Consider the following 27828-nt stretch of genomic DNA (forward strand, 5'->3'; position numbering starts at 1 on the left):
TAAAGCAGACCAAGGCAGGCCAGCAGCACGGTTCAATTCCCGTACCAGCCTCCCCGAACAGGTGCCGGAATGGGGCGACTAGGGGCTTTTCACAGTAACTTCATTTGAAGCCTACTTGTAACAATAAGCGATTTTCATTTTCATTCATTTCATTTGAGAGTGGCTAGTCATGTTAGGGCATTTAAAAGTCAACCACATTTCTGTGGATCTGGAGTTACATGAAGGCCAGGCTCGACCAGGTAAGGATGGCACATTCCTTTCCCTAAAGGACATTAGTAAACAATGGGTTTTTACAACACTCGTTTCTTGATCATCCTTAGACTTTTTAATTCCAGATGTTTTATTGAATTTAATTTCCACTACCTGCGGTGGTAGGACTCGAACCACCTTACCAGGCGTTACCTTGGTCTCTAGATTACTAGTCCTGCGACAATGCCAATGCACCACCACCTTCCCATGGCAAGTTTGATGGAGGTACTCCTTAAATTGACATGGAGTCAGGTTCCCTGCCCAAGTAAGAGTGGTCGGTGGATGCTTTCAATTAGAGGGCCAATTAGAAGCCTTTCAGCTTGAAAGGGGGTGCAGGGTGTAACGTAAAGTAACTGAGAGATGCTTCAACATGGAGGCACCCTCTCATCAACGTTTTTAGGGAATTTAATTAAGATGATGCTTGTAGCCAGGCACCTAAACTCTCCCCCGAGTGTGTGAAACTGAAGGCTGACTAGAATTTTCCAGTCAGCCTCCTTTAATCAGAGTTGACAAGGTTTTTAACGAGCCTGATCAGCTATCCGCTCTGCCTAGGGGACGAGTAGCCTGGCCAACACTGAGGGACAGGTATGCTCGGATGCTGGTCACCTCCAATGTGACCTGAAAATCCTGCCCATTGTTTCTCACCCATTTGATTCAGCTTCATCACTCTGGGCCCATTATGGCTTTTGTTGCCTTAACCAAGTGTCGGTTATGTCACCTTAACTGTGAAGGCTTCCTCCCACTATTCACTTTACTAATAAACAACGGAGGCTCTTCTGGTTCGTCTGAAACAAATGAACAGTTAAAGCCGGGGCCGGGGATGGGGTGGGCGCAGGGAGGTGGCTGTTTACAGTGGAATTGGGCCAGCTGCTTGTTCAGTCCTATCGCCTGATGAATTACTTTTCAACGTTTTCATTATGTACTGACAGGGAGAGAGATGACTCAGTATTATCCTTGTTCAAGCATCTACAGACTGTACTTCAGCGCATCTAAAACTCTACTGCCTTATCCAAGACACCTGTTCACCCATCATCCCAATCCTCACTGATTTATATTGGCTCCAGATCCCCCAACACCACATTTTAAAATTTACATCCTGCTGTTTAAAGATCTTGCTATATATTTTCCTCTCTTCATCCCCATATCTGTTCCTGCACCCATTTCTATAAATGGTCATGTGAAAGAATTCACAAGCCTGAATTGGAGGAGTATTTGGTGGGTTGTAATATTGGAGAATATTATAGAGATAGGGAGATGTAAGGCCATAAAGGGACTTGAACACTAGGATGAGAATTTCAAATTTAAAGTCATAGATAGTTACAGCATGGAAACAGGCCCTTTGGCCCAGCTTGTCCATGCCGCCCAGTTTCTATCACTAAGCGAGTCCCATTTGCCCGCATTTGGCCCATATCCCTCTAAACCCACCCTGCCCATGTAACGGTCTCACTGTTTTTTAAAAGGAAAATATTGTACCCGCCTCTACCACTGCCTCTGACAATTCATTCCAGATGCTCACCACCCTGTGTGTGAAACAAATTCCCCAATGGTCTCTTTTGTATCTCTCCCCTCTCACCTTAAACCTATGTCCTCTAGTTCTAGACTCCTCTACCTTTGGGAAAAGATATTGACTATCTACTTTATCTATGCCCCTTTTTATTTTATAGACCTCTATAAGATCACTCCTAAGCCTTCTACGCTCCAGGGGAAAAAGTCCCAGCCTATCCAGCCTCTCCTTATAACTCAGGCCATCAAGTACTGGTAGCATCCTCGTAAATCTCTTCTGCGCTCTTTCTAGTTTAACAATATCCTTCCTATAATAGGGTGACCAGAACTGAACACAGTATTCCATGTGTGGTCTTACTAATGTCTTGTACAACTTCAAATTTGAGACTCTGGGGAGACTGGTAGTGAACACAGTTTGGTTGGTGAGGAATTGTTTAAAAAATCATTTACAGGGTGTGGCTATGCCAACTTTTATTGCCCATCTCTAGTTATCCCTGAGAAGGTGGTGCTGAACTGCCTTCTTGAACCGCTGCAGTCCCTGAGATGTAAGTACACCCACAGTGCTGTTAGTGAAGGAACGGCGCAAATCAGATGGGCATCACGCCGCCCCAAAGGTGCGGAATCCTCCGCACCTTTGGGGGCCGAGCCCCAACATTGAGGGGCTAGGTCGGAGCCGGACGAATTTCTGCCCCGCCAGCTGGCGGAAAAGGCCTTTGGTGCCCCGCCAGCTGAAGGGGGGTCGGAGAATCCCGCCCCTGGTCTTTTGCCTCTTCCTTTTAGCACAGTGATTGTGTCATATTATTGTAAATTAGAGTCTATAATTCACAAGGATTCTGTGAGAGCCACTAATATGGACTGGTGGGTTGATCAAAAGGAGATCAATTCCGTTACTCCCTCCTATTGCTTCCTTTATTATCTGATGTTGGGCTAGTCTGGCAGTTTGTCTTTCAGAAGTTGACCACCTGGGTCTGTGGCAGTAGTGCTGAACTACTGTTGGTGATAGATATTGAAGTTGCCTACCCAGAGTGTCTTCTTTATCTGTGCTTTTTCCAAATAATAGAACATATAAGGACATAAGAACTAGGAACAGGAGTAGGCCACCTGGCCCCTCGAGCCTGCTCCGCCATTTAATGAGATCATGGCTGATCTTTGTGGACTCAGCTCCACTCTCCGGCCTGTACACCATATCCCCGAATCCCTTTATTCTTTAGAAAGGTATCTATCTTTTTCTTAAAAACGTTTAAAGAAGGAGCCTCAACTGCTTCACTGGGCAAGGAATTCCAGAGATTCACAACCCTTTGGGTGAAGAAGTTCCTCCTACACTCCGTCCTAAATCTACTTCCCCTTATTTTGAGGCTATGCCCCCTCGTTCTGCTTTCCCAGACCAGTGGAAACAACCTGCCCGCATCTACCCTATCTATTCCCTTCATAATTTTATATGTTTCAATAAGATCCCCCCGCATCCTTCTAAACTCCAATGAGTACAGTCCCAGTCTACTCAACCTCTCATCATAATCTAATCCCCTCAACTCTGGGATCAACCTAGTGAATCTCCTCTGCACTCCCTCCAGTGCCAATATGTCCTTTCTCAGGTAAGGAGACCAAAACTGAACACAATACTCCAGATGCGGCCTCACCAACACCCTGTACAATTGCAGCATAACCTCCCTAGTCTTGAGCTCCATCCCTCTAGCAACGAAAGACAAAACTCGATTAGCCTTCTTAATCACCTGTTGCACCTGTACACCAACTTTTTGCGACTCGTGCACCAGCACACCCAGGTCCCTCTGCACAGCAGCATGTTTTAACATCTTACCATTTAAATAATAATCCATTCTGCTGTTATTCCTCCCAAAATGGATAGCCTCACACTTGGCAACATTGAATTCCATCTGCCAGACCCTAGCCCATTCACCTAACCTATCTAAATCCTTCTGCAGACATCCGGTATCCTCTGCCCTTTTTGCTTTACCACTCATCTTAGTGTCGCCTGCAAACTTTGACACATTGCACTTGGTCCCCAACTCCAAATCGTCAATGTAAATTGTGAACAACTGCGGGCCCAACACTGATTCTTGAGGGACCCCACTAGTTGCAGGTTGCCAACCAGTGAAACACCCATTTATCCCCACTCTCTGGTTTCTGTTAGTTAACCAATCCTCTACCCATGCTACCACTTTACCCTCAGTGCCATGCATCTTTAGTTTATGCAGAAACCTTTTGTGTGGCACCTTGTCAAAAGATTTCTGGAAATCCAGATATACCACATCCATTGGCTCCCCGTTATCTACTGCACTGGTAACGTCCTCAAAGAAATTCTATCAAATTAGTCAGACACAACCTACCCTTTGTGAACCCATGCTGCGTCTGTTCAATGGGACAATTTCCCTCCAGGTGCCCCGCTATTTCCTCCTTAACGATAGATTCCAGCATTTTCCCTACAACCGAAGTTAAGCTTACCGGCCTATAATTACCCGCTTTCTGCCGACCTCCTTTTTTAAACAGTGGTGTCACGTTTGCTACTTTCTAATCCTCTGGGACCACCCCAGAGTCTAGTGAATTTTGATAAATTATCACTAGTGCGTTTACAATTTCCCTAGCCATCTCTTTTAACACTCTGGGATGCATCCCATCAGGGCCAGGAGACTTGTCTACCTTTAGCCCCATTAGCTTGCCCATCACTACCTCCTTGGTGATTACAATCATCTCAAGGTCCTCACCTATCATATCTTTATTTCCATCAGTCACTGGCATGTTATTTGTGTCCTCCACTGTGAAGACTGACCCAAAAAACCTGTTCAGCTTCTCAGCCATTTCCCCGTCTCCTATTATTAAATCTCCCTTCTCATCTTCCAAAGGACCAATATTTACCTTAGCCCCTCTTTTTTGTCTTATATATTTGTAGAAGCTTTTACTATCTGCTTTTATGTTCTGAGCCAGTTTACTTTCATAGTCTACCTTACTCTTCTTTATTGCTTTTTTAGTAGCTTTCTGTTGTCCCCTAAAGACTTCCCAGTCCTCTAGTCTCCCACTAATGTGTGCCACTTTGTATGTTTTTTCCTTCAATTTGATACTCTCCCTCACCTCCTTAGATATCCATGGTCGATTTTTCCCCTTTCTACCGTCTTTCTTTTTTGTCGGTATGAACCTTTTCTGAACACTGTGAACGATCGCTCGGAAGGTTCTCCACTGTTCCTCAACTGCTTCACCATGACGTCTTTGCTCCCAGTCTACCTTAGCTAGTTCTTCTCTCATCCCATTGTAATCGCCTTTGTTTAAGCACAGAACACTAGTGTTTGATTTACCTTGTCATCCTCCAACTGTATTTTAAATTCCACCAAATTGTGGTCGCTCCTTCCAAGAGGATCCTGAACTATGAGATCATTAATCAATCCTGCCTCATTACACAGGACCAGATCTATGACCGCTTGTTCCCTTGTAGGTTCCATTACATACTGTTCCAGGAAATTATCCCGGGCACATTCTATAAACTCCTCCTCAAGGCTGCCTTTACCAACCCGGTTAAACCAATCGATCTGCAGATTAAAATATCCCATGATAACCGCTGTACCATTTCTACATGCATCCGTTATTTATTTGCTTATTGCCTGCCCTACCATCCTGTTACTATTTGGTGGCCTATAGACTACTCCTATCAGTGACCTTTTTGCCTTACTATTCCTGATTTCCACCCAAGTTGATTCAACCTTGTCCTCCATAGCACCAATATCATCCCTTACTATTGCCCGGATGCCATCCTTAAACAACAAAGCTACACCACCGCCCTAACCGTCCATTCTATCCTTTCGTATAGTCTGATACCCTTGGATATTTAACTCCCAGTCGTGACCATCTTTTAACCATGTTTCAGTAATGACCACTAAATCATAGTCATTCACGATGATTTGAGCCATCAACTCATTTACCTTATTTCATCTCCTACGAGCATTCAGGTAAAGTACACTTATGCTGTTTTTTATGTCTTTGTTATGAATCCTAACACCTTGATCAGTCACTTTTCGCAAATTATTTTTCCTCTTATCCTTTCTCATAATTTTCCTTGTCTTTGAACCCATATCTCTACAGAATAACCTGTCACGTAACCTGCTGCCTTGATCTCCATTAACCATTATACTGTCCATAGCTTTACATTTCCCTTCCCCCCAACTTGCTAGTTTAAAGTCCTTGTGACCAACCTATTTATGCTATTCGCTAGAACACTGGTCCCAGAATGGTTCAGGTGAAGACCGTCCCAACGGTACAGGTCCCTCCTGCCCCAGTACTGATGCCAATGCCCCATGAAATGGAATCCCTCTTTCCCGCACCACTCCTTTAGCCACGTGTTAACTTCCCTAATTTTCTCAACCCTATGCCAATTGGCACGTGGCTCGGGTAGTAATCCAGAGATTACCCTGGAGGACCTGTTCTTTAATTTAGTCCCTAGTGTTTGATAATCCCCAAACAGGTCCTCTTTCCTAGTCTTACCTATGTTGTTAGTCCCAACGTGGACCACAACAACTGGATCCTCCCCCTCCCTCTCCAAAATCCTTTCAAGCCGATCAGAGATGCCCCTCACCCTGGCACCGGGCAGGCAACATACCATGCGGGACTCTCGATCTGGCTTACAAAGGATGCCATAAATCCCCCTAATTATAGAATCCCCTACAACTACCACTTGTCTTTTTGCTCCCCCCTCTTGAATGGCTTCCTGTACCACAGTGCAGTGGTCAGTCAACGCATCCTCCCTACAGCCCTCTTCCTCATCCACACAGGGAGCAAGTACCTCATACCTGTTGAACAAGGTCAAGGGCTGAGGCTCCTCAACTCCTAAACTCAGGGTCCCCCTACCTGCCTCCCTTGCAGTCACACTACTCTGTCCCTGACCACTGTCTGAATTAACAATACTTATTCTACCGGGTGTGACTGCCTCCTGAAACAAAGCGTCCAAGTAATTTTCCCCCTCCCTGATGTGCCGCGGTGTGTGCAGCTCGGTCTCCAGCTCATCAATTCTGAGCCGAAGTTCCTCGAACAGCCAACACTTGCTGCAGATGTGGTCACTGACGGTCTCAATGGGATCCTCCAGTTCCATCATCATACAGCAACAGCACATCACCTGTCCAGCCATATTCAATTGGTTAATTAATTTAAATAATAATTTTAATTTTTAAAAAAAACAACCTCAAGGATAAACCCGAACACCAACAAAAACACAGCCCTCTCTCGCCACTCACCCGAACTCAGTCACTCACCTCAACTCAGATGCACTCTGTTCCAATCAGCACTCCATGTCTAAAGGCACTCCTGCCACACCTTTTGTGCACTCACCTCTCACAGCACTGTCTCGGCTCTCTCCTCCCGCGCTTTTAAAATCTCCCGGCTCTCTCCTCCCGCGCTGTTTTCGCTGCTAGTGCTAGTTCACGTTGAACCAATATACAGTATTGCACAAAGGAAGAAAAAATGGGCACTGTATGTTCTCTGTAAATTTGGAACAGAGGACTTAGGAGCAGTAGAAGGTCATTCAGCCCGTTGAACCTGTTCCGCAATTCAATAAGATCATGATTGATCTGGTTGTGGCCTCAGCTCCACTTTCCTGTCTGCCCCCTATAACCCTTGACTCCCTTGTCATTGAAAAATCTGACTAACTCAGCCTTAAATAAACTCAGTGATCCAACCTCCTCTAGTCTCTGGGGAAGAAACTTTCACATACTAATGACCCACTGAGAGAAAAATAATTCTCCTTATTTGAAATTTAAAAAGGAGACCCTTATTCTTAAACTTTGTGTCATGAAGTTATAGTCTCTCCCACAAGTGGAAATATCCTCCTGGTACCGGCTCTCTCAGGTCCCCTCAATAATTAAGATGACGTGGAGATGCTGACGCTGGACTGAGCTGGGCACAGTAAGAAGCCTCACATCACCAGGTTAAAGACCAACAGGTTTATTTGCAATCACAACTTTCGGAGCGCTGCTCCTTCATCAGGTGAAGAGCAGTGCTCCGAAAGCTTGTGATTTCAAATAAACCTGTTGGACTTTAACCCGGTGTGATACTAATTAAAATGAATTTGAGAGAGATTTATAAGGCTTGAATACTTGGTTAAAATGTATGGCAGCAATCAACAAGGCACATAAAAGGCTGAAATAGATGATCAAAACTGCAGAGTCAGAAGAAGTCATGCTCAAACTCATATAATGTGGTAGTTATATCACACATTCCATACTGTATCAAGTTAGGGAAAACCCAATTTTCCAACAGTTCTGCACTGTGGCTGATTATTTAATTCAATCAGAATAAGCGCTGCCTTTCCAGCATCGCTGCTAATAGGATCCAAGCTGGTTGGTGAAGCTAAAACCATGACACAGAGCTTTTCTTTATTCAGAGAGTTAATTGACTTGTTCAGTCTCACAGCTCTCCTCCTACAGAACCTAGGGCGCGATTCTCTACTCCCGCGCCGGTTTGGAGAATTGCCTGGCGCGCCATTTTTCCCCGTGACACCGGTCCGACACCCTCCCACGATGCACCCAAGCGACGAGAACGGCCCCATCGAGTTCTGCGTGGCGCAGGTGGTAGAATCGCCTGGGACACCCAAAATGGCGATTCTCCGCTACACCCGCTATTCTCTGGCCCGGATGGGCCGAGCGGCCTGCCCAAAATGACGGCTTCCCGCCGGCGCCAACCACACCTAGTCGCTGCCGGCGGGAACAGCGCGGGAATGCTGGGGGGGGGGGGGGGGTTCTTTCACCGGGGTAGGACTCAAAAGGGGTCTGGCCCGCGATCGGTGCCCACCGATCGGCGGGCCGGCCTCGCTGAAGGAGGACCTCCTTTCCTCCGCGCCCCGCAAGATCATCCAACATCTTCTTGCGGGGCGGCCTCGGCGAGGACAGCAACCACGCATGCGCGGGTGACGCCAGTTAGGCGGCGGATGACACGGCGGCGCTTTTATGCGGCGCCAATGCCCGGCACGCGCTGACGACGCTGCTTTAGCGACACGCCCCCCAAGTTTCTCGCGGTCCCGATCCTAGCCCATTTTCGGGCCCTGAATCGGTCGAGATCGGGGCTGTTTCGCGCCGTCGTGAACCTCAACGCCATTCACGATGGCGTGGGCACTTAGTCGCGGGAGCGGAGAATCGCGCCCCTTGTGTCCCAGCTATCGCTTATTTATCTGTGCTCAGAGACAATCAAGACTCATCACATGATTCTTTTAACCTTAACAATGTAATTGAATTGACATTAACAAACCTTAAAAATATAATTGACAGGGATTATCAATCGTTACATTGCAAAAGGGTTTTTTGGACATGCGACAGATGGGAAGGGTTCCAGGCCAGTAACTCTTTTTAAGGATTTATTTCACAGAGGTAGCAATAAAAAAAACCTTCCAGGCTTCAATCTTGCACATTATTAAAGAAAATGAGTAACACTGGGAGGATATTCGGGGCAGCACGGGAGCATAGTGGTTAGTACAATTGCTTCACAGCTCCAGGGCCCCCGGTTTGGGTCACTGTCTGTGCGGAGTTTGTCCGTTCTCCCCGTGTCTGCGTGGGTTTCCTCCAGGTGCTCCGGTTCCCTCCCATAGTCCAAAGATGTGCAGGTTAGGTGGATTGGCCATGCTAAATTGCCCTTAGTGTCCAAAATTGCCCTTCGCGTTGTGTGGGGTGACTGGGTTATGGGGATAGGGTGGAGGTGTGTGCTTGGGTAGGGTGCTCTTTCCAAGGGCCGGTGCAGACTCGATGCGCCGAATGGCCTCCTTCTGCATTTAAATTCTATGAAATCTATGAAAATATCTTGTCCCTGATGGGTCATCAGAAGAGAGTATGACTGGTGAGTCTTGTACTAACTTCAGTTTTATCAACTGGAACTTATATTTATATAGCTCCTTTCAAATATCCCAAGTACTTCATAGCAACATTACAGAGGAACATGTGACACTAAGACACTTAAAATAGATTTTAAGAAGTGTTTTAATGGAAGAAAGCAAGGTAGAGAGGTATAAGGGGGGTATTCCAGAGCTTAGAGCCTAGGGAACTGATGGCAGGCCACCAATGCTGGGGAATTTAAACTCAGGAATGTTCCAGGGTCCAGAATGACAGGAATACAGAGATTTGCGTATGTTGGGCTGAATGGGATTATAAAGATAGGGAGGCAATGGAGGGATTTGAAAATAAAGACTAGACTTTTAAAATCAAGACTTGCTTGACCGGGAGCCAATGTACGTCAGTGAGCAACAGGATTACAGGGGATTTAAGACGCCGGCAGCAACGTTTTGGATAACCTCATATTTACAGAGCGTAGAATGTGGGAGAATGTAGCAGTACATTGGCTACAGGTAACGAAGGCATGAATAAGAATAAGCAGCAGACAGGCTGAGATGGCGAAGGCGGTCTAAGAGGGTATCACAAATTTGAGGTTGGAAGCTCATCACGGGCCCAAATGTGACACCAAGGTTGCAAACAGATGAGCTTAATCTTGACTGTTGCCAGAGAGAGGGATGTAGTCAGTAGTTAGGAAATCAATTTTAGAGCGGACACCAAAAGCAATGACTTTAGTCTTCCCAATACTTAATTGGAGGAATTTTCTGCTCATCCAGTACTGGGTATCGACCAGCAGCCTTGATAATTTAGCAACAATGGAGGATTTGAGAGAAGTGTTGGTGAAAACGAGGTAACATAACAAATGGGAGGAGAAGACCATAAGGCCTGTCGTGCCTGCTCTGTATGATGAAGGCTGATCTTAGGCTTCAACTCCACTTTGTTTTCCAGTAATTTAACCTGCTCAGAAAAATGCAAACATAGAATGACTCCAGTTTCTGTGTACATTGACTAATTCACCTAAAGTTATAGAAATGTAATCAAAATTAGAAGAATAGGAATTTAGGAACAGGAGGAGGCCATTCAGTCCCTTGAGCCTGTCCCACCATTTAATGAGATCATGGCTGATGTGTGGCCGAACTCCATATGCCTGCCTTGGACCCATATACTTTAATATCTTTGTGTAGCACCATCGCGATCACATACGAGACGAGACGTAAAGAACTTCAATCGAGGCTTTATTGAGTAGACTTGTTCAGACTCGTTCCCCAGCAGCTCAGTCACAGAATGCAGCTGCGGGGATTAAACCCAGGTTCTTATACCCCGCCTATCTGGGTGGAGCCCAGTAGGCGGCGGATCCAATCGGGATCCAGCATCTGTCCTCCAATGGCTCCTCGGCATTCATGGTGTACCGTATTACCCTTAATACATACCACCACATTTTGCTTAATGAACATCTATCTATCTCAGATTTAAAATTAACAACTGTTCTAACTTCAACTGCTGTTGGTGGGGGTGAGTTCCAAACCTTTACCAGCCTTTGCGTGAAGATCCTCACATCTCTCCTGAACGGGTCGAGCCCTAAATTTTAGACTATGCCCCCTAGTCTTAAGAGTAGCCATAAAAACAAATTACTGCGGATGCTGGAACCTGAAACCAAAGAGAAAATGCTGGAAAATCTCAGCAGGTCTGGCAGCATCTGTCGGGAGGGAAAAGAGCTAAACTTTCGAGTCCAGATGACCCTTTGTCAAAGCTATAACCCAGAGAAAGTGGGAAATATTTATACTGTTGAGTGAGAATGAAAAATAAGTCATAGCCACAGAAACTACGGGGAAAGAGTGCTCATGGCAGTCCCCAGAGAGAACAAAAGGTGTGAAAGGTCAAACAGCTTAGAAACTAATAACAGACAGTAAACTGTGACAGATGGAGATGTGGGGGGAAGGGAAGGGGGACGCAAAGGGTAAGGAAAGTTGGATCAGATGGGCGGGTTTAAATACATATAAAGAAAGACGAGAGAAAAAATGGTAAAAGACAGTTAAAATGAAAGGGGATGAAAATAAGTGGGTCGAGGTGAGGTAGAGCTAATCATCTGAAGTTGTTAGCTCTACCCCACCTCGACCATTTGATCCAGCAGCCCTCCGACTGCTGGGTAGTTCTGTATCACAGGCTCGACATCAGGCTGGGACCCAGCTGGGTCCTGGGATCAAGCAGCCCTCCGACTGCTGTCTCGCCTGGGGGATCCTGCCTCCACCTGATGTACATCAGCAACACTGTGGTGCTCACCAGATTGTGCCCAGAAGCCTGTCCACTAATGTTTCTCACCGAGGTGTGTGCATCTGAACTGGGGGAAGGTGGGGTGACAGCTGTGCCGCGACTATTACGGTGGCATCCTCAGAGCTCTCCTCCGAGGTTGTCTCTTGGGGGCTGTAGAGGGTGCCGCCCGGGATGGGCTGGCGCTGCCGGTTGGAAGACCTGCCGGAGAATGGACATGTTGGAGGGATGGGTCAGTTAGTAAGGCAATAACAACTAATATTTGACAGGTCCACTGGGTGGAGCCCGGTGGTTCCTCACCTCTGCGGCATCCGCCAGCTTCTGTATGGGTAATTGTTCTGTCCTTGGCCAAACCAGTCACTCACAGGGCAGGATTCTCGAAGGTGGTGAGGATTCTTAAGTCTGGCACCCATCTGCCAGCCTTGGCCCTCTCCCGGCGATTATGGCAAAATTGTTCCTGAGGAGACACAGAGAGGGCATCGTTAGCCACACGTGTAGTTCACAGTGGTGGGAGGGGAGGTGTGAAGGGAGGGTTGGGGGGAGTTGGAGGGGGTGGAGGGAGCGTTGGGGGTCGCATGGAGATTTGGGAGGTGGATTCTCCCATGTGGGCGGCCATGTCTTGGGGGCAGGTGGTTGGTGTTGACTCATTTGTGCTGCCTGGTGTAGGTCGTTGACCTTTTTACGGCACTAGAGGCCAGTTGTCCTGGTCACACTCCTGGAGCTTACAGCTACCTCCACCTTGTCCCAGGCAGCACTGGCTGCCCTATGGCTAACCCTCAGGGAAGAGGGCATCCCTCCTCACCTCCATGGCATCTCGGAGCCTCCCTAGGTCAGCATCCACGAATCTTGAGGCTTGTCTCCTCAAAGCCATTGTTGCGAGCTGGCTGGGGTTGGCTGAGCGCGATGCCGATGAATCGGCTGGCGATCCTTCATTTGCGGTGAGAAGCCTGTGGGGCTTCATTAAGTGGACCACTTAACGTTGAATAGCGTTGCCGGCCTCGCTGGGCCGAGGGCTGGGAAGGGTGGCAATTCCCGCTCGCTGCAGCATTTAGAAATCTTTTCGGAGAATCACACCCATAGTCTCCCAAACGGAGAATCCTGCCCAATATGTTTACTTTCTATTCATAGCTAGTTGCTAACTTAATTAACTACAGAAAAGATATTCACCTATTTTCATTAAAATTGTAGTTCTGCTGCATTTGTAGACAGTGTTTGACAGCTTGCACATCCCCTGTTACACCTCCAAATGTCATTTAGCTTGGTAGGACCCTTAGCAGTAGTATTGAAAACGTGCACTCCAAAACTAGTTGTGCCTCTATCCAAACTCTTCCAGTTACAGTTACAAGACTGACATCTACTGACAATTTTCAAAATTGGCCAGGTATGTTGTCAATAAAAAGGACAAATCTAATCTGGCCAATTACCATCCCATCAGTCTACTCTTGATCTCAGCAAAGTGATGGAAGATGTCGTTGACAGGCTATGAAGTGGCAGGTACACAGCAATAAGTTGGTGATCAAAGCCACATTTCCTTGAGTGTGGCATCAAGGATCCCTGGCAAAATTGGAGCCAATGGGAATAGAAGGAACACTATCTGCTGATTGGCGTCATACCTGGCACAAAGGAAAATGGTTGTGGTTGTTGGAGGTCAGTCATGTCAGCTCAAGGCATCACTGCAGGAGTTCCTCAGGGGAGTGTCCAAGGTTCAGCCAACTTTATCAATGGCCTTCCTTCCATCATAAGGTCAGAAGTGCCTGTGTTCGCTGATGATTGCTCAATGTTCAGCAACATTTGCAGATCCTCAGATACTGAAGCAGCCCATGTCCAAATGTAGCAAGACCTGGACAATTGACAAGGAATATTTGTGCCACACAAGTGGCAGGCAGTGACCATCTCCAACAAAAGGGGATCTAACCATCGCTGTTGACATTCAATGGCATTACTATTGCTGAATGCCCCGCTATCAACATCCTGGGAGCTACCATTGACCAGAAACTCAACTGGACTAACCATATTAATACAGTGACTACAAGGGCAGGTCAGAGGCTCGGAATCGTGCGGCGAGTATCTCAACTTCTGACTCCTTGAAGGCTTTCTACAAGACACAAGTCAGGAGTGTGATGAATACTCTCTCATTGCCTGAATGAATGCAGCTCCAACAACACTCAAGAAGCTCAACACCATCCAGGACAAAGCAGCCCGCTTTATTGGTACCCCATCCACAAACATTCACTCCCTCCGTCACTGACGCACAGTAGCACAGTGTATACAATCTGCAAGATGCATTTCAGGAAGGTTACTTAGCCAGCATCTTCAAAATCCACGACCACTATTGACAAGAAAAACAAGGGCAGCAGGTACCTGAGAACATCACCACCTGCAAGATCACCTCCAAGCCACTCGTCATCTTGACACTCAGTGTGAAAGGCTCAAAAGGGGAGGAATCTAAGTGAATCCAGCAGAGCTTTTTAAGCCAGCACGTAGAAAGTCCTGCAAGAGAAAGGGTGGAGGGCAGCACGGTGGCACAGTGGGTTAGCCCTGCAGCCCTGCAGGCTAGGTGGATTGGCCACGCTAAATTGCCCCTTAATTGGCAAAAATGAATTGGGTACTCTAAATTTATTTTTTAAAAAGAGAGAGGGCGGTGCTGGACTTAATTTTAGGGAATGATGTGAGCAGCACGGTGGCACAGTGGTTAGCACTGCTGCCTCAAGAGCCGAGGATCCGGGTTTGATCCCGGTCCCGGTTCACTGTCCGTGTGGGGTTTGCATATTCTCCCCATGCCTACATGGGTCTCACCCCCACAACCCAAAAAGATGTGCAGGGTAGATGAATTGGCCACGCTAAATTGCCCCTTTATTGGAAAAAATAGAATTGGATTCTTTTTTTAAACAATTTCAAGGATTTAAGCTGGGCATGTGGTAGAGGTGTCAGTGGGGGAATATTTTGATGATAGTGACCATAACTCGTAAGATTTAAGGTAAAAAAGGACAAAGGTGGACCAGAAATAAAGGGGGTGATTCTCCAGAAATATTTCTAAGTTCATTTGTGGCAGGTTTTTCAGGGAGCCGGTGAGTTCCACACCACTGTTTAATAACACTTAGGGTGGGATTCCCCCATTGCCGACGACGAAATTGCGTTCGGCCGGAGAATCCATTTTTACGCCCGAATTGGGGGTGGCGCAGTTTTTCCGATGCTTCGCCCCCTTAAAAACAGCGTACTCAAGGAGTACGCCGCACCCAGTCGGGACAGCCTCAGGACGTCACCTGAGGACCTCCCCCGATGGGCCGAATCCCCCAACGGCACGGGGCGAGTGGCCTCTCACTTTTCGGGGACCTCGCGTGGCGGCTGCGGACTGCGTCCAGTGCCACCACAGTCGGGGGGGGGGGGCATTCCATTGGGAGGGGGGCTTCGGCGGGGGCTTGGGGACTGGTGGGGGGTGGCCCGGGGGGCGGCGAGCAGGGTTACAGGTGGGCAGTTTTTGACAGGCCGGGTCCACGCGTGACCGGCGCCATGTTGTGCGGCGCGGCCGCCACAGGCCACCACCGTGCGCATGCGCAGCCAGAACCCAGCCATGATGCGTCCGTATCGGCAGGGGGGCTTTACTTGGCATGGCAGCTAGCCTCCCACCGGTCGGAGCATTAGTGCGAGGGTGGCAGTGACTGTTTGGTCCTAAGACCAGACGGAACCTGTGGACATCGCCGCAGATTTGGAGAATCCAGCCAGTAGTCATTCTTTTGGACCCTGGAGAGTTTCGCACCGGTTTCGCCGACACTTCGAATTTTTTTTAGCACTTGGAGCAGACCTCCATTTTGAAAGGGTGCCACGATCTCTAAGTGAGCTTGTGTGACCCCACATCCCCCCCCTATGGGCAATATCACCTCCCACACTCATGGGCACTACCTCACACCCCTCCAAGTGAATACACCCATTTGTGGGGTCCCTCTCTTCGGCCACCCCAAGCCTCTATTCAGCAATCCCTCCCTTCCAGGGCCCCAACCCAACCCCCCCCCCAACCTACCGGAGATCCCTACTTACCTGCCCTGCACCCCCCCCACACTTAAAACCCCCCTCCACCTTCTTTTCATGGGCATGGCACCCCTCAGCCCCTGAAGCTTGGCAGTGCCACCCTGGCAACTGGGCACCCTTGCACTAAAACCCAGGCAGTGTACTGGCAGCTTGGCAGTGACATCCAGGCACCTTGGCAGTGCCAGGGTATCAATGCCAGCTGGGCAGTGCCAAGGTACCCATGTTCCAGGGGAGGGCAGGGAGCCACCCTGCACTTACCCTTTTATCGTGTGGACCAGTGCTGAATGGCTCCTGTCTGCGGCATCGCTGGGGAGGCTGGATAATCGAGGGAGGTCACTGGATGCCGGGTAAGTTCGCCAAAGCCGGTTTTAACTGGCTTCAGTGTGCACCGTTTGGCCCCGCCCCTTGTGGGTGAATCCTACGAGGTGTGACGACTGTCGGGAAGCCGCGAGAGGGCTCTCCCGTCATTCACCAACCGCACCGTGCTCAAGGTAGAATGCAAAGTGGTCGGTGGATCGCGCATAAAGTTTCTAAATTGGGGGAGGGCTGATTTTAATATGATAAGACAGGAACTGGCCAAAGCAGACCAGAAGCAACTACTTGTCAGATAATCCATATCAGAACAGTAGGAATCATTCAAAAAGGAAATGGAGAGAGTACAGGGCCAACATGTTCCGTAAAGGGCCGCACCTTAGCACAATGGCTAGCAGTATTGCTTTGCAGCGCCAGGTTCGATTCCCGACTTGGGTGTGGAGTCTGCAAGTTCTCCCCATGTCTGCGTGGGTTTCCTCCGGGAGCTCCGATGTCCTCCCACAAGTTAGGTGAATTGGACATTCTGAATTCTCCCTCAGTGTACCCGAGCGTGGCGACTAGGGAATTTTCACAGTAACTTCATTGCAGTGTTAATGTAAACCTGCTTGTGACAATGATAAAGATTATTATTAAAGGTAAAGAGTGGGACCAAAATGATGGGAACCAAGGGATATACAGGATTGGATAAGGAAAAAAAAAAGAGTGGCTTACGGCTGATACCGAGCGCTCACAACAGCGAAGACCTACAGGAGTATAGGAAGTGCAGGGGGTTACTTGAAAAATAAATTAGGAGAGCGAAGAGGGGGCATGAAAAACCACTGACGGGCAAATAAAGGAAATCCAAAGGTGTTTTCTAAGTATTTTATGGGAAACAGGGTAACCAGGGAAAGAATAAGGTGTGCTGGGGACCAAAGTGGCAATTCGTGTGTGGAGCGGAAGACATTGACGAGATTTTAAATGAGTTTTTTTGCATCTGTATTCATTATGGAGAAAGATGATGCAGGTATAGATTTAAAAAAAAAAATTTAGAGTACCCAATTGTTTTTTTTCCAATTAAGGGGCAATTTAGTGTGGCCAATCCACCTAGCCACATCTTTGTGCTGTGGGGATGAAACCCACACAGACACGGAGAGAATGTGCAAACTCCACACAGACAGTGACCCGGGGCCGGGGTTCGAACATGGATCCTCAGCGCCGTAGGCAGCAGTGCTAACCACTGTGCCACCCGCCGCCCCATGCAGGTATAGATTATGTAGGGCTGCATGGTAGCATAGTGGTTAGCACTATGGCTTCACAGCGCCAGGGTCACAGGATCGATTCCCCCTTGGGCACTATCTGTGCGGAGTCTGCACGTTCTCCCGTGTCTGCATGGGTTTCCTCCGGGTGCTCCAGTTTCCTCCCACAAGTCCCAAATGACGTGCTTGTTAGGTAATTTGGACATTCTGTATTCTCTCTCCGTGTATCCGAACAGACGCCAGAATGTGGCGACTCGGGGCTTTTCACAGTAACTTCATTGCAGTGTTAATGTAAGCCTACTTGTGACAATAAAGATTATTATAAATCAGGGATGGAGACTTTAATTGAAAAAAAATAGCACTGGGAGGGAGGCGGTATTAATGGTTTTAGTGGCCTTAATAGTGGATAATTCCTCAGGCCCAGGCAAGATGTATCCCAGGCTGCTGTGGGAGGCAAGGGAGGAAATTGCAGGGGTTCTGACACTAATTTTTAAATCCCCTCTGGCCACAGGAGAGGTGCCAGAGAACAGCTAATGTGATACCATTATTCAAGAAGGAAAGTAGGTAATTAAAGGCAGCGCGTCTAACATCAGTGGAGGGGAAATTATTGGAAAATATTTTCAGGGGCAGAATTAATCTCCATTTGGAGATTAGGGATTAATCAGGGATAATCAGCATAGCTTTGTCAGGGGGAAATCATGTCTAACAAATTTGATTGAATTTTTTGAGGCGGTGACTAGGTGTGTAGATGAGGGCTGTGTAATTGATGTAGTCTACATGGACTTCAGTAAGGCTTTTGACAAGGTCCTGCATGGGAGACTTGCCGAGAAGGTAAGAGCCCATGGAATCCAGGCCAATTTGGTAAACTGGATCCAAAATTGGCTTTGTGGCAGAACGCAGAGGGTGATGGTCAAAGGTTGTTTTTGTGACTGGATGTCAGTGTCCAGTGATGTACTGCAGGGATCGATGCTGGGTCCCTTACTGTGGGGCTGATTTAGCACAGTGGGCTAAACAGCTGGCTTGCAATGCAGAACAGGGCAGCAGCGCGGGTTCAATTCCCATACCAGCCTCCCCGAACAGGCGCCGGAATGTGTCGACTAGGAGCTTTTTACAGTAACTTCATTGAAGCCTACTTGTGACAATAAGCGATTATTATTATTGTAGTGTACAATAATGATCTAGATGTGAAAGTAGGAGATATGATCAGTAATTTCACACATGAAAATTGGTGGTGTAGTAAATGCCGAGGAGGAAAGCCTTAGATTACAGGACGACATAGACGGACTGGTCAGATGGGCGGAACAGTTGAAAATGGAAGTTAACTCTGAAAAATGTGAGCTGATGCATTTTAGGGGGACTAACAAGGCAAAGGAATGCACAGTGAACGATAGGACGCTAAGAAGTACAGAGGAACAGTGGAATCTTGGGGTGCATGTCCATAGAACCCTGAAGGCAGCAGGACAGGTAGACAAGGTGGTTTAAGAAAGCACATGGGCTACTTAACTTCATTAATTTATAAGGGCGGGTTATGCTGGAGCTGTATAAAATGCTCTTTAGACCAAGGCTAGAGTACTGTGTGCAAGTTCTGGTCACCACACTAAAGGAAGGGTGTAATTGCACTAGAGAGGATGCAGAAGAGATTCACCAGAATGTTGCCTGGGCTGGGATGTATCAGCTATCGAGAGATTGAATAGGATGGGGTTGTTTTCCTTTGAGCAGAGAAGGTTGCGGGGGGACATGATTGAGGTGTATAAAATTATGAGGGGCATAGTTAAGGTAGATAGGAAGGAACTTTTCCCTTTAGCAGACGGATCAATAACCAGGGGCATAGAATTAAGGTGAGGCACAGGAGATATACCGGGGATTTGAGGAAAAACTTTCCCGCCCAGAGAGTGGTAGGAATTTGGAACTCACTGCTTGAAAGGGTGATAGCAGTGAGAACCTCCAACATTTAAGGAGCATTTAAATGTATATTTGAAATGCCATAGCATACAAGATTACGGACCAAAAGCTGAAAATGGGATGAGAATAGACAGGTGCTTGATGGCAGGTGCATACATAATGGGCCAAAGGGCCTCTGATTGTGCTGTAAAATGACTATAACTATGACTTGGAACAATATCGCCATTCCTTCACTGTCGTGGGGTCAAAATCCTGGAATTCCCTCTCTGACAGCACAGTGAGTGTACCCAGACCACAGACTGCAGTAGTTCAAGAAAGCAGCTCACCACCACCTTCTCAAGGGCAATTATGGATGGGCAATAAATCTGGCCTGGCCAGCGAAGCCCAAATCACTTTATTTAATTAATTTAAAACTGCTCATCAATTCTCAATTTGGGTTCTGCCAGTGCCACCCATCTCCTGGCCTCATTCCAGCCTTTGTCCAGACATGGGCACAAGAGCTGAAGAGGTGAGAGTGATTGACCTTGACATCAAGGCATCATTTATCAAAGTGTGGCATCATGGAGTCCTCACAAAATTGAAGTCAACGTGAATCTCTTAAAAAATCTCCTCTGATTCCAGTCCTACTTAGCATGAGGAAAGCTGCTTGTGGTTGTTGGAGGTCAATCATCTTGACATGAGGACATCACTCAAGAAATTCCTCGGGGTAGTGTCCTAGGCCCACTAATCTTCAGCTGCTTCATCAATGACCTTCCCTTCATGATAGTATTAGAAGTGGATATGTTTGCTGATGATTGCACTGTGTTCAGCACCATTCATGATTCCTCAGATACTGAAGCAGTCCATGTGCATATGCAGCAAGACCTGGAAAACCATTCAACGTTGAGCTACTAAGTGACAAATAGTATCCATGCCACACAAGTGCTAGGCAACGGCCATCTCCAAAAGAGAGAATCTATCTATCTCCCCTTGTCATTCAATGGCATTTCTGTTACTGAAACCCTATCATCTATGGGTTTCTATTGACCAGAAACCTAACTGAACTAACCATGTAAATACTGTGGCTCCAAGAGCAGGCCAAAGACCCTGGCACCAAGGTGAACACTGCAAGGCTGGCGGTAGCAGTGGAGAGCCTGGTGCATGACACCGGCACCATTAGTGAAGGTGCCCAAGGCGTCGCGCAGTCGGTGACGGGCATGGCTGAGGGTCTCGGCAGAATGTCCGACTCGCTGGGGATGTCACCCAGTACCAGGCCGACCCCAATGACGTTCTGTGGGACATGTCCCGCTCTCAGATGGGCATGGCCGAGGCGCTGTGGAGCTTGTTCCAGTCGCAGGTGTGCATTGCCGAGGCACTGCAGAGCATGGCCCAGTCACTGAGGAGCATCGCTGAGGGCATCAACAAAATGGTGCAGACAATGGGGAACTGCTAGGGCTAGCTCAGCCAGATGATTCAGGGGCAAAAGGGGCTCGAACCAGCTGCCCCTCCATTCCGAGATGAACCCCAGGGCCCTAACCAGGAGGAGGGGGCGCTGAGTGCCAACCTGGACCCGTCCCATGAAATGGCGACAGTGGCCACCAGAAGGCCACGGGATGAGGCAAGCAGCTGGCTGCCTCCACCTCAGATGTGCATCCTGGGGAAACTCCTAGACGTACTGGTGGACTAGGAGGGCCAAGCACGTTGAGGATCACTGAGGGCACTGGTGGGGATTGGGGGGGGGTGGGGGTGCGAAATTGTAAAGCACATTAAACACCCTTGTGCACAATCCATATGTTCCCTGTGTCACTTTCTTCCACAATGCGGGCCCACTTACGATCCCTTGGCCCATCTCTCCAGGCACCCCCCATCCCTGTGGCACCCACCCACCTTCTGGGAGTGGACATGTCTCGGAGCTGTGTCCTGTCCCCTGGATATTCAGATGTTTGCTGCTGAGTGTGTGGTGTTGCCTTCCGCAGTGTTCAAGCATCAAGGTATGATTGGGATGCTAGGCAATGACTCCCACATGCTAGGCAATGACTCCACATGCTACATGGCCTGCCCACCCGAATCCACTTGGGTGGTGTGAAATGCCCACTTAACCACAATTGGCAATTCCCATTCAGGAATAGCATTCAGCCGCACGGCCAGAGGCTTCGGCAGTCGGTGAGGGTTATGGGTGGTCTTTGGGGCAGACGGGCAGGGACAAGGGTTGCCCCCAAAATGGGTAAACGATCCAGGGGTTGGCATGGTGGTGCTGCGAGCGGTTGCCCCCCAGTTGCCCCCCCCCCCCCCAGCACCCCCCCCATCTCCTATGGCGGCCCACCCTTCCCCCACCCCCAGCCGAGGGTCCCCACCCCCCGCTGAGCACAGGGGCAGCAATCCCAGCACCCCCGGGTGCTTTCCCTGTGACCAAAGATGGATATTCACCTCCTCAGCTCCCCACAGAAGCCTTTCCGCCAGGTTCACGTTTTTCAAAAGGAGTACTAATTGGCGCCAGCGTGACCACTTGCTGGGGAGGCTGCTGAATGACAAGAGACCGTTGGATATGGGGTGGCTCTCATTAATTGCATCGAAATTGGGCTTAAGTGGTGATAATTAGTATGTCACCTCGCTACGGTGAGATCCCGGTTGCGCCTACAAGAGCGGGCCGGTTGCATTGCAAACTGTTTGGCGCCTGGCGTGGTTCTCGCTTTTGGCCCCTCCCGCTATTCACCAGCCTCGTTTTGCTTGAGCGAGTGCTTAACAAGGCCAGAAGATCATGCCCATGATTGGGCATGCAAGCTAATATCTTTCTTGACTCTCTGGAGTTGTGGCCTGTCACGCACTTAAAAAAAAATTCAAACGCTATTGCAACAGTGAAACGCATGTATCAGTATCCATTTTAGAAAGTGTGCAGTGACAGTGGAATGCAATAATCCTTCCATGTGAGGTTTTTTATCGGGTGAACATGTGTAAAGGCATGATTAAGCAATATTTATGCAATATACTGGGGTATTGCAGGGACCGTGATGCCTCATAGTAACTGATGGTAAGCAACTGAAGTCCCTTTGGCACAATGTGATTGAGAAGAGCCTCAAAATTGTAGATATTCTTTGTATTTTACATTCTGGAAAAATGTGGCTGGCTTGCTTTTCCTGACCTGACAACACTATACAAATACCTGCACTGCCTAGCTGTGGAAAGGGTGCATTAATTTAGAGGTCAATGCATTTCAGCAATTTAGCAATTATTTGTTCCCGGTTTGGTATATAAGGCTTTATTAGACCATAAGACCAGAAGACATAGGAGTGGAAGTAAGGCCATTCGGCCCATCGAGTCCACTCCACCATTCAATCATGGCTGATTTCAACTCCATTTACCCGCTCTCTCTCCATAGCCCTTAATTCCTCGAGAAATCAAGAATTATTAGTCCTTTTTGTCCAATTAATGTAAATTATTTATTGTTCTTTTCTCCCTAACACTTGTACTGGTATTAATGGACATGCCAGTGAATGATATATTTGTAAGAGGAGGAAGACCACTGGAGGGGAACCCAGATAGTAAGGCTAAGATACCACAGCCCAGATATTGTTCGGGAGGGTAGAGTATGTGGAGTGACGGGGGCAAAATCTGACTAGGCCTGACCTGTAAATATGCTGCCAAATTTAACAGCAGGACCTTGCTGTAATTTTTTTCTTGTTTCATGCCCAGCATCTGGCAATTGAGAGGCATTGAAGGGTGTGCAAACCAGCAGCAGTTCATCCATTGGGACAGGGAAGGAGGGAGTGATAGAGCCTGGAGGTGGTGGGAAAGAGGATGGTGGGGGGGGGGGAGAGGCCTTCAAGGAGGGAAAAGTGTTTTGTTTGGCACGGGAAGGTCAACGGTTTTCTGCAATAGTCACGGGTGAGCAGACCTGTTCAGAAAGGCACTTGGCCTCTTGAACTGGCAGCTCCCATTTTCCTCTTACAGCTGTTTTCCAAGCAATAACTGTTACATTTAAATCAGACTTATAATTGCACTGTGGGAACTTGATTTGCATATAATGCTGACGTTTCAGCCTCTTGATGGCAGGACACTGATGCAATAAAATCTGCTACCATAAAAATAGTGGCAATTGTTAGTGTGGCAGGTTGGAGAGACGTCCACCATTGAGATTTTTTTTTGAAAATCCAAGACTCCTCTCTTGTCCATTGGGGTTGGTTGGGAGTGTAATGTTGAGGTCCATTGTGCGCTTAAGCTGGCCCGGGGGGGCGGGGAGGGGTCAGGGGTTGCTTCGGGGGCCTCAGAAATCGGGATGCCATTTTTAAATGCCGTTCCGATCTCTCGCTATGGTGGGGAGTTCCAGCGGGCGGAGCTCCTCACTAAAAAACAGGGCAATGTGCAGCCTCGGCCGCGTGTTTCCCATTTGAGCCCTTTATTCAACACGAGGCGCATTAAATAGCCATGTGTGCTGGGAAACACGCGGCTAAATATGCTCGCTATGGGACTTTGTTCCCTTTTGGGAGAAACATGCCCTCTCTCAATTTGCAGGATGGTGCAATGCTGATTTGAGAATGGTACATCGGAATCTCACATTACACTTCCAGACCTTTGCTGGAATGCCATCTGGAGCATTTCCTTGTTTGGTTGATTTGATTGCCGTTATCATCTCTTCTGTGGGAGGAGGAAAAGAAAGTTTTTGTTCTCGGGCAACTGTTCAATTTGATGCAGACAATCTGTTGCGATTTGGGAGTTTCTGTTGAGGAGCTTGGTGATGTGCTCACACCACTTTCACATTGCAGCTCCCTTATCAGTGATTAATTTAATTCCAACACCTGTTTGGGATTATCATAGAATTTACAGTGCAGAAGGTTGTGATAGGAGCGAAGGTTGTGGTAGATGGGCAATATACAATCTTCAGCACATTGTAAAAACATAGATCATGCCTCTCAGCTAGATGTTGTGGCTCATCAGCTTTTGTGTTCCATTGGTCATTCTCTTAAAGCACGTTGGAGTTTGTTATTATTTTTATAGGCTTGATACTTGGCTGTTGACTGTATCACCGCTAGAAGCCTTGTCTGTGTAATCTGTGATTTTTTTTGACAAGAAGGATGATATTTTCATAATTCTCATCAAACCAGCCATTTTCAAGGGTGTCTGGAATCGAGGAAATTTCCCGATCTCCTCAAGGGATGGATCCACGTCAAAAGGATCCAAAAATGTTTTTCCATCCTGCCACAGGCCCAATCATGTCCTTTAGGACTCAACCAGCCCTATTGCTAGCAGTGCTGCCGAGCCGCTCTTGGTGATGAACATTGAAGTTGCCCATGCAAAGTACAATCTGCGCCTTTGCCGCCTTCGGTGTTGTGCAACATGGTAATTAGCAGGAGGTTCCCTTGCCTATGTTAGGTTAATGTCGTGAGACTTCATGGGGTCCAGAGTCGTTGTTGAGAACTCCCAGGGCAACACCCTCCCAACTCTATAGCACTGTATAGCCACCTCCGCTGGCTCTGTCCTGCTGGTGTCCCTCAGGCGAGAGTGCAGATTTCCTTCCCTAAAGGACATTAGTGAACAAGATTGGCTTTTACAACAATCAACAACAGTTTCATGGTCATTTTCAAATTGAATTCAAAAACCACTGGGATTTGAACCTGTGTTCCCAGTGCATTACCCTGGGCCTCTGAGTTGCTAGTCAGTGACACTACCACTACACCAATACCTCCCCCAGAGTCGCGCACACCTCATATAATAATTTCAGCAGCTACCAAACAGGAGGTCAGATGCTTATACTCTGCCAATTGCAGACTCATCATTGCAACTTTGTTTTCTCTTCCTTTATTGTTGCCCATCTCTTGTTGGCCCTTAGCCAAATCAGCCTTAGAGAAGGTTAATAATAGGTTGAGCCTTCTCAGGCTCTTTCAATATTTTGTAATTACATTTTCAACACCCATTTACTGAATTTTGTTTTTGCTGATCGTTATTTCATTTGATCCATTCAATTAAATTTCATACTAAAGGGTAATATGTATATTTTGTCAGTTGTTCGAAAAGGAAAGCCTCTTAAATCACTTCACAAATTATCTACAAATCTCAGTAATTCAGAAAGCATTGAAGTCTGGAAGGAAAAATTAGGAATAAAACACAAGTTAACAAGAACTTTTCATTGTTTGTGAGCTTTAAAAAAAAGTTGGGTGCTAAACATAGGGAAGCATGGTGGCACAGTGGTTAGCACTGCTGCCTCACAGCGCCAGGGACCCAGGTTCAATTCTGACCTGGGATGCCTGTCTGTGTGGAGTTTACACTTTCTTCCTGTGTCAGCGTGGGTTTCCTCTGGGTGCTTTGGTTTCCTCCCATAGTCAAAAGATGTGCAGGTTAGGTGGTGTTACAGGGTGGGGGTGGGGGTGTAAGTAGGGTTCTCTTTCAGCAGATGGGCTGAATGGTCTCCTTCTGCATTGTAGGAATTCTATGGTTTCCTGACATCGATCAGACTTCTGTAAAAATGGAAAGTGAAGGATTCCCAAAATTGATTATTCTCTTGGTTACAAAGCAGCTGTAGTATTTTTATGGACAGGAATATTTTTACATACTTACAGTAACAGTAACAAGGTTCTTTGTTTCACCTTTATACAATAAAGTCAGAATAGAAGAATTTCTGGTAAGCTCTGGTTTTTTTCTATAAACTTTGAAATGAATCTGGATGATTGAGTATGATGATCGTTTTATGATTAATTTCAGATTTCAGAGACCTATGCCTTTTTACCACGAGAAGCGGTAACCCGATTTCTAATGAGCTGCTCAGAATGCCAGAAGAGAATGCATTTGAATCCAGACGGTGCAGATCATAAAGGTAGTACATTTTTGGTATTTGATTCTATGTGAAATAATTTTAAGAATGAGAGCATAACTTTTAATTTATTAACCGCTTCATTGTAATGCTTTGAGTTAAAACTAAATCTAGAAATTGTACACATTTTGTACAATCTTATTGTAAATCCAGCGTATAGAGAAGGTAATTATATTGGAACTATAATGGAAATATAATGGGAGCCTGTTTAGCTAGCTTGGCTAGAAATGTGTGGTGATCCTTCGGGTAAATCACCACAATCAGCTCGCCCCTCAAAGGGGCAAGCAGTTCATGGTCAACTGGGACTGTACCGTTTTAATCTAGAGAAGCACATTAATTTCTACTAATCAGATTTTCTGAGTCTGGATGTTGCTTTGTGCTATTAGTAAAAATAAATAATTGATTCAAAAATTCAGAACTTTTGGCCTTGTTCCGCACTGTAACCAATTGTTGATGTACCATTGTCAATGTACTCTGTCGATTATTCTTTTGTCTACTATGTACGTACTGTGTATGTTCCCTTGGCCGCAGAAAAATACTTTTCATTGTACTTCGGTACATATGACAATAAATATCAATCAATCAATCAATCAATGAAAATGAGCCATTTTAAAGATGTTCAAAACCAATAGAAAAGTTAAAAGGTAACAGAATTGTCAAAATGGAAAGTTATGGTAAAACACTTGAGTGATACCAGGGAAACTGTAGGTTCTTCATAAATCTTTATTAGTAGTGATTTTAAAAGAAAAAAAACTCAATTATAAACATGAATTAAAATATGAAATCACCCTATTATACCTGTAGTAAATGAATATGGAGCTACTTTTCTTTGCTAACATCAATACGAAAGATTTATTTCTTTTTTCCTTCCCACCTCCCCCATAATTTGTACAAAGCTGGGTTTGGACTTCCTATTAATCTGCAGATATACGCAGTGTTGCCTTAATAGCTTGCAAGTGGGTGCGTATTCTTTCAGTAGGTACTTTTAATATTGCTTGTGTACCTTTAAGGTACTGTACGGTCTCTTACATAATGATTGCACTGGTGGCCAGGGAGACAACAAATTATTTGGTAATGTTGCCCTTTTAAAAGGTTTGTGCCATCTGCCATGACAGTATCTTTTCAGTCTGATGATTTCTGCCTGTTTGCTGTAGGTAAGGCTCATGCTAAGTCCAAGCCGTGTTTGTTTTATTGCTGTCATTCACAAGAACACTGTCTGTGACCAACTAAGTTAGTTTCCCCCCCATTGATGAATATTGTTTTATAGTTTAGACTAGGACTGTTCCTTTTGCAAAATTTTAATTTCTGGGATCACCTTTCTTTGCTGATATTTTATCTACTTCAACATCAGTTCATTTAAGTCTGACTTTGGACAGCCAGTTTTAAAATTAGTATGGATCGATCTAATTGGTGCATATGGCAACTTCTTACACTGTTTCCTGATATTCAGATTTCAACAAAAACGGCTGGAAGCAATAGCCTATTTATTGATCTGTTGGCTCGAAGAGAGGCTTATTTCCCCAAATGCAAAGACATTTCAAGTTCTGGTTCTGCCAAGAAGTGCACTTTCTAATTCTAAAGATGTGGATAGAGCATTCTAATTCTGCAAATTATTTACTGGCTTTAGCAGCTTTTAAATTGATTTTAACAGCTGGGAAAAATATGAAGCTAACAAAACTTGCACCATCATTATGCACAAGTCTTCTCAATCTGAATTCTGCAGTTGGACCAATGCCACCTGTCT

The 27828-nt window shown here is 46.7% G+C and overlaps 1 protein-coding gene across 3 annotated transcripts in view; it reads left to right on the forward strand.

Annotated features, from left to right (window-relative positions):
* The window catches only part of LOC140385559 (nucleolar protein 4-like), a 635493-nt gene that overhangs the window by 131007 nt on the left and 476658 nt on the right, over positions 1 to 27828 (forward strand). For all 3 annotated transcript variants that reach the window (XM_072467836.1, XM_072467837.1, XM_072467835.1), the window contains one exon: positions 25976 to 26087. In XM_072467836.1, coding sequence (XP_072323937.1) covers positions 25976 to 26087 — 112 coding nt within the window. The remainder of the gene's footprint in view (positions 1 to 25975; positions 26088 to 27828) is intronic.

Source organism: Scyliorhinus torazame, chromosome 11 (assembly GCF_047496885.1).
Source record: "Scyliorhinus torazame isolate Kashiwa2021f chromosome 11, sScyTor2.1, whole genome shotgun sequence".
In the NCBI taxonomy this organism is placed as follows: Eukaryota; Metazoa; Chordata; class Chondrichthyes; order Carcharhiniformes; family Scyliorhinidae; genus Scyliorhinus; species Scyliorhinus torazame.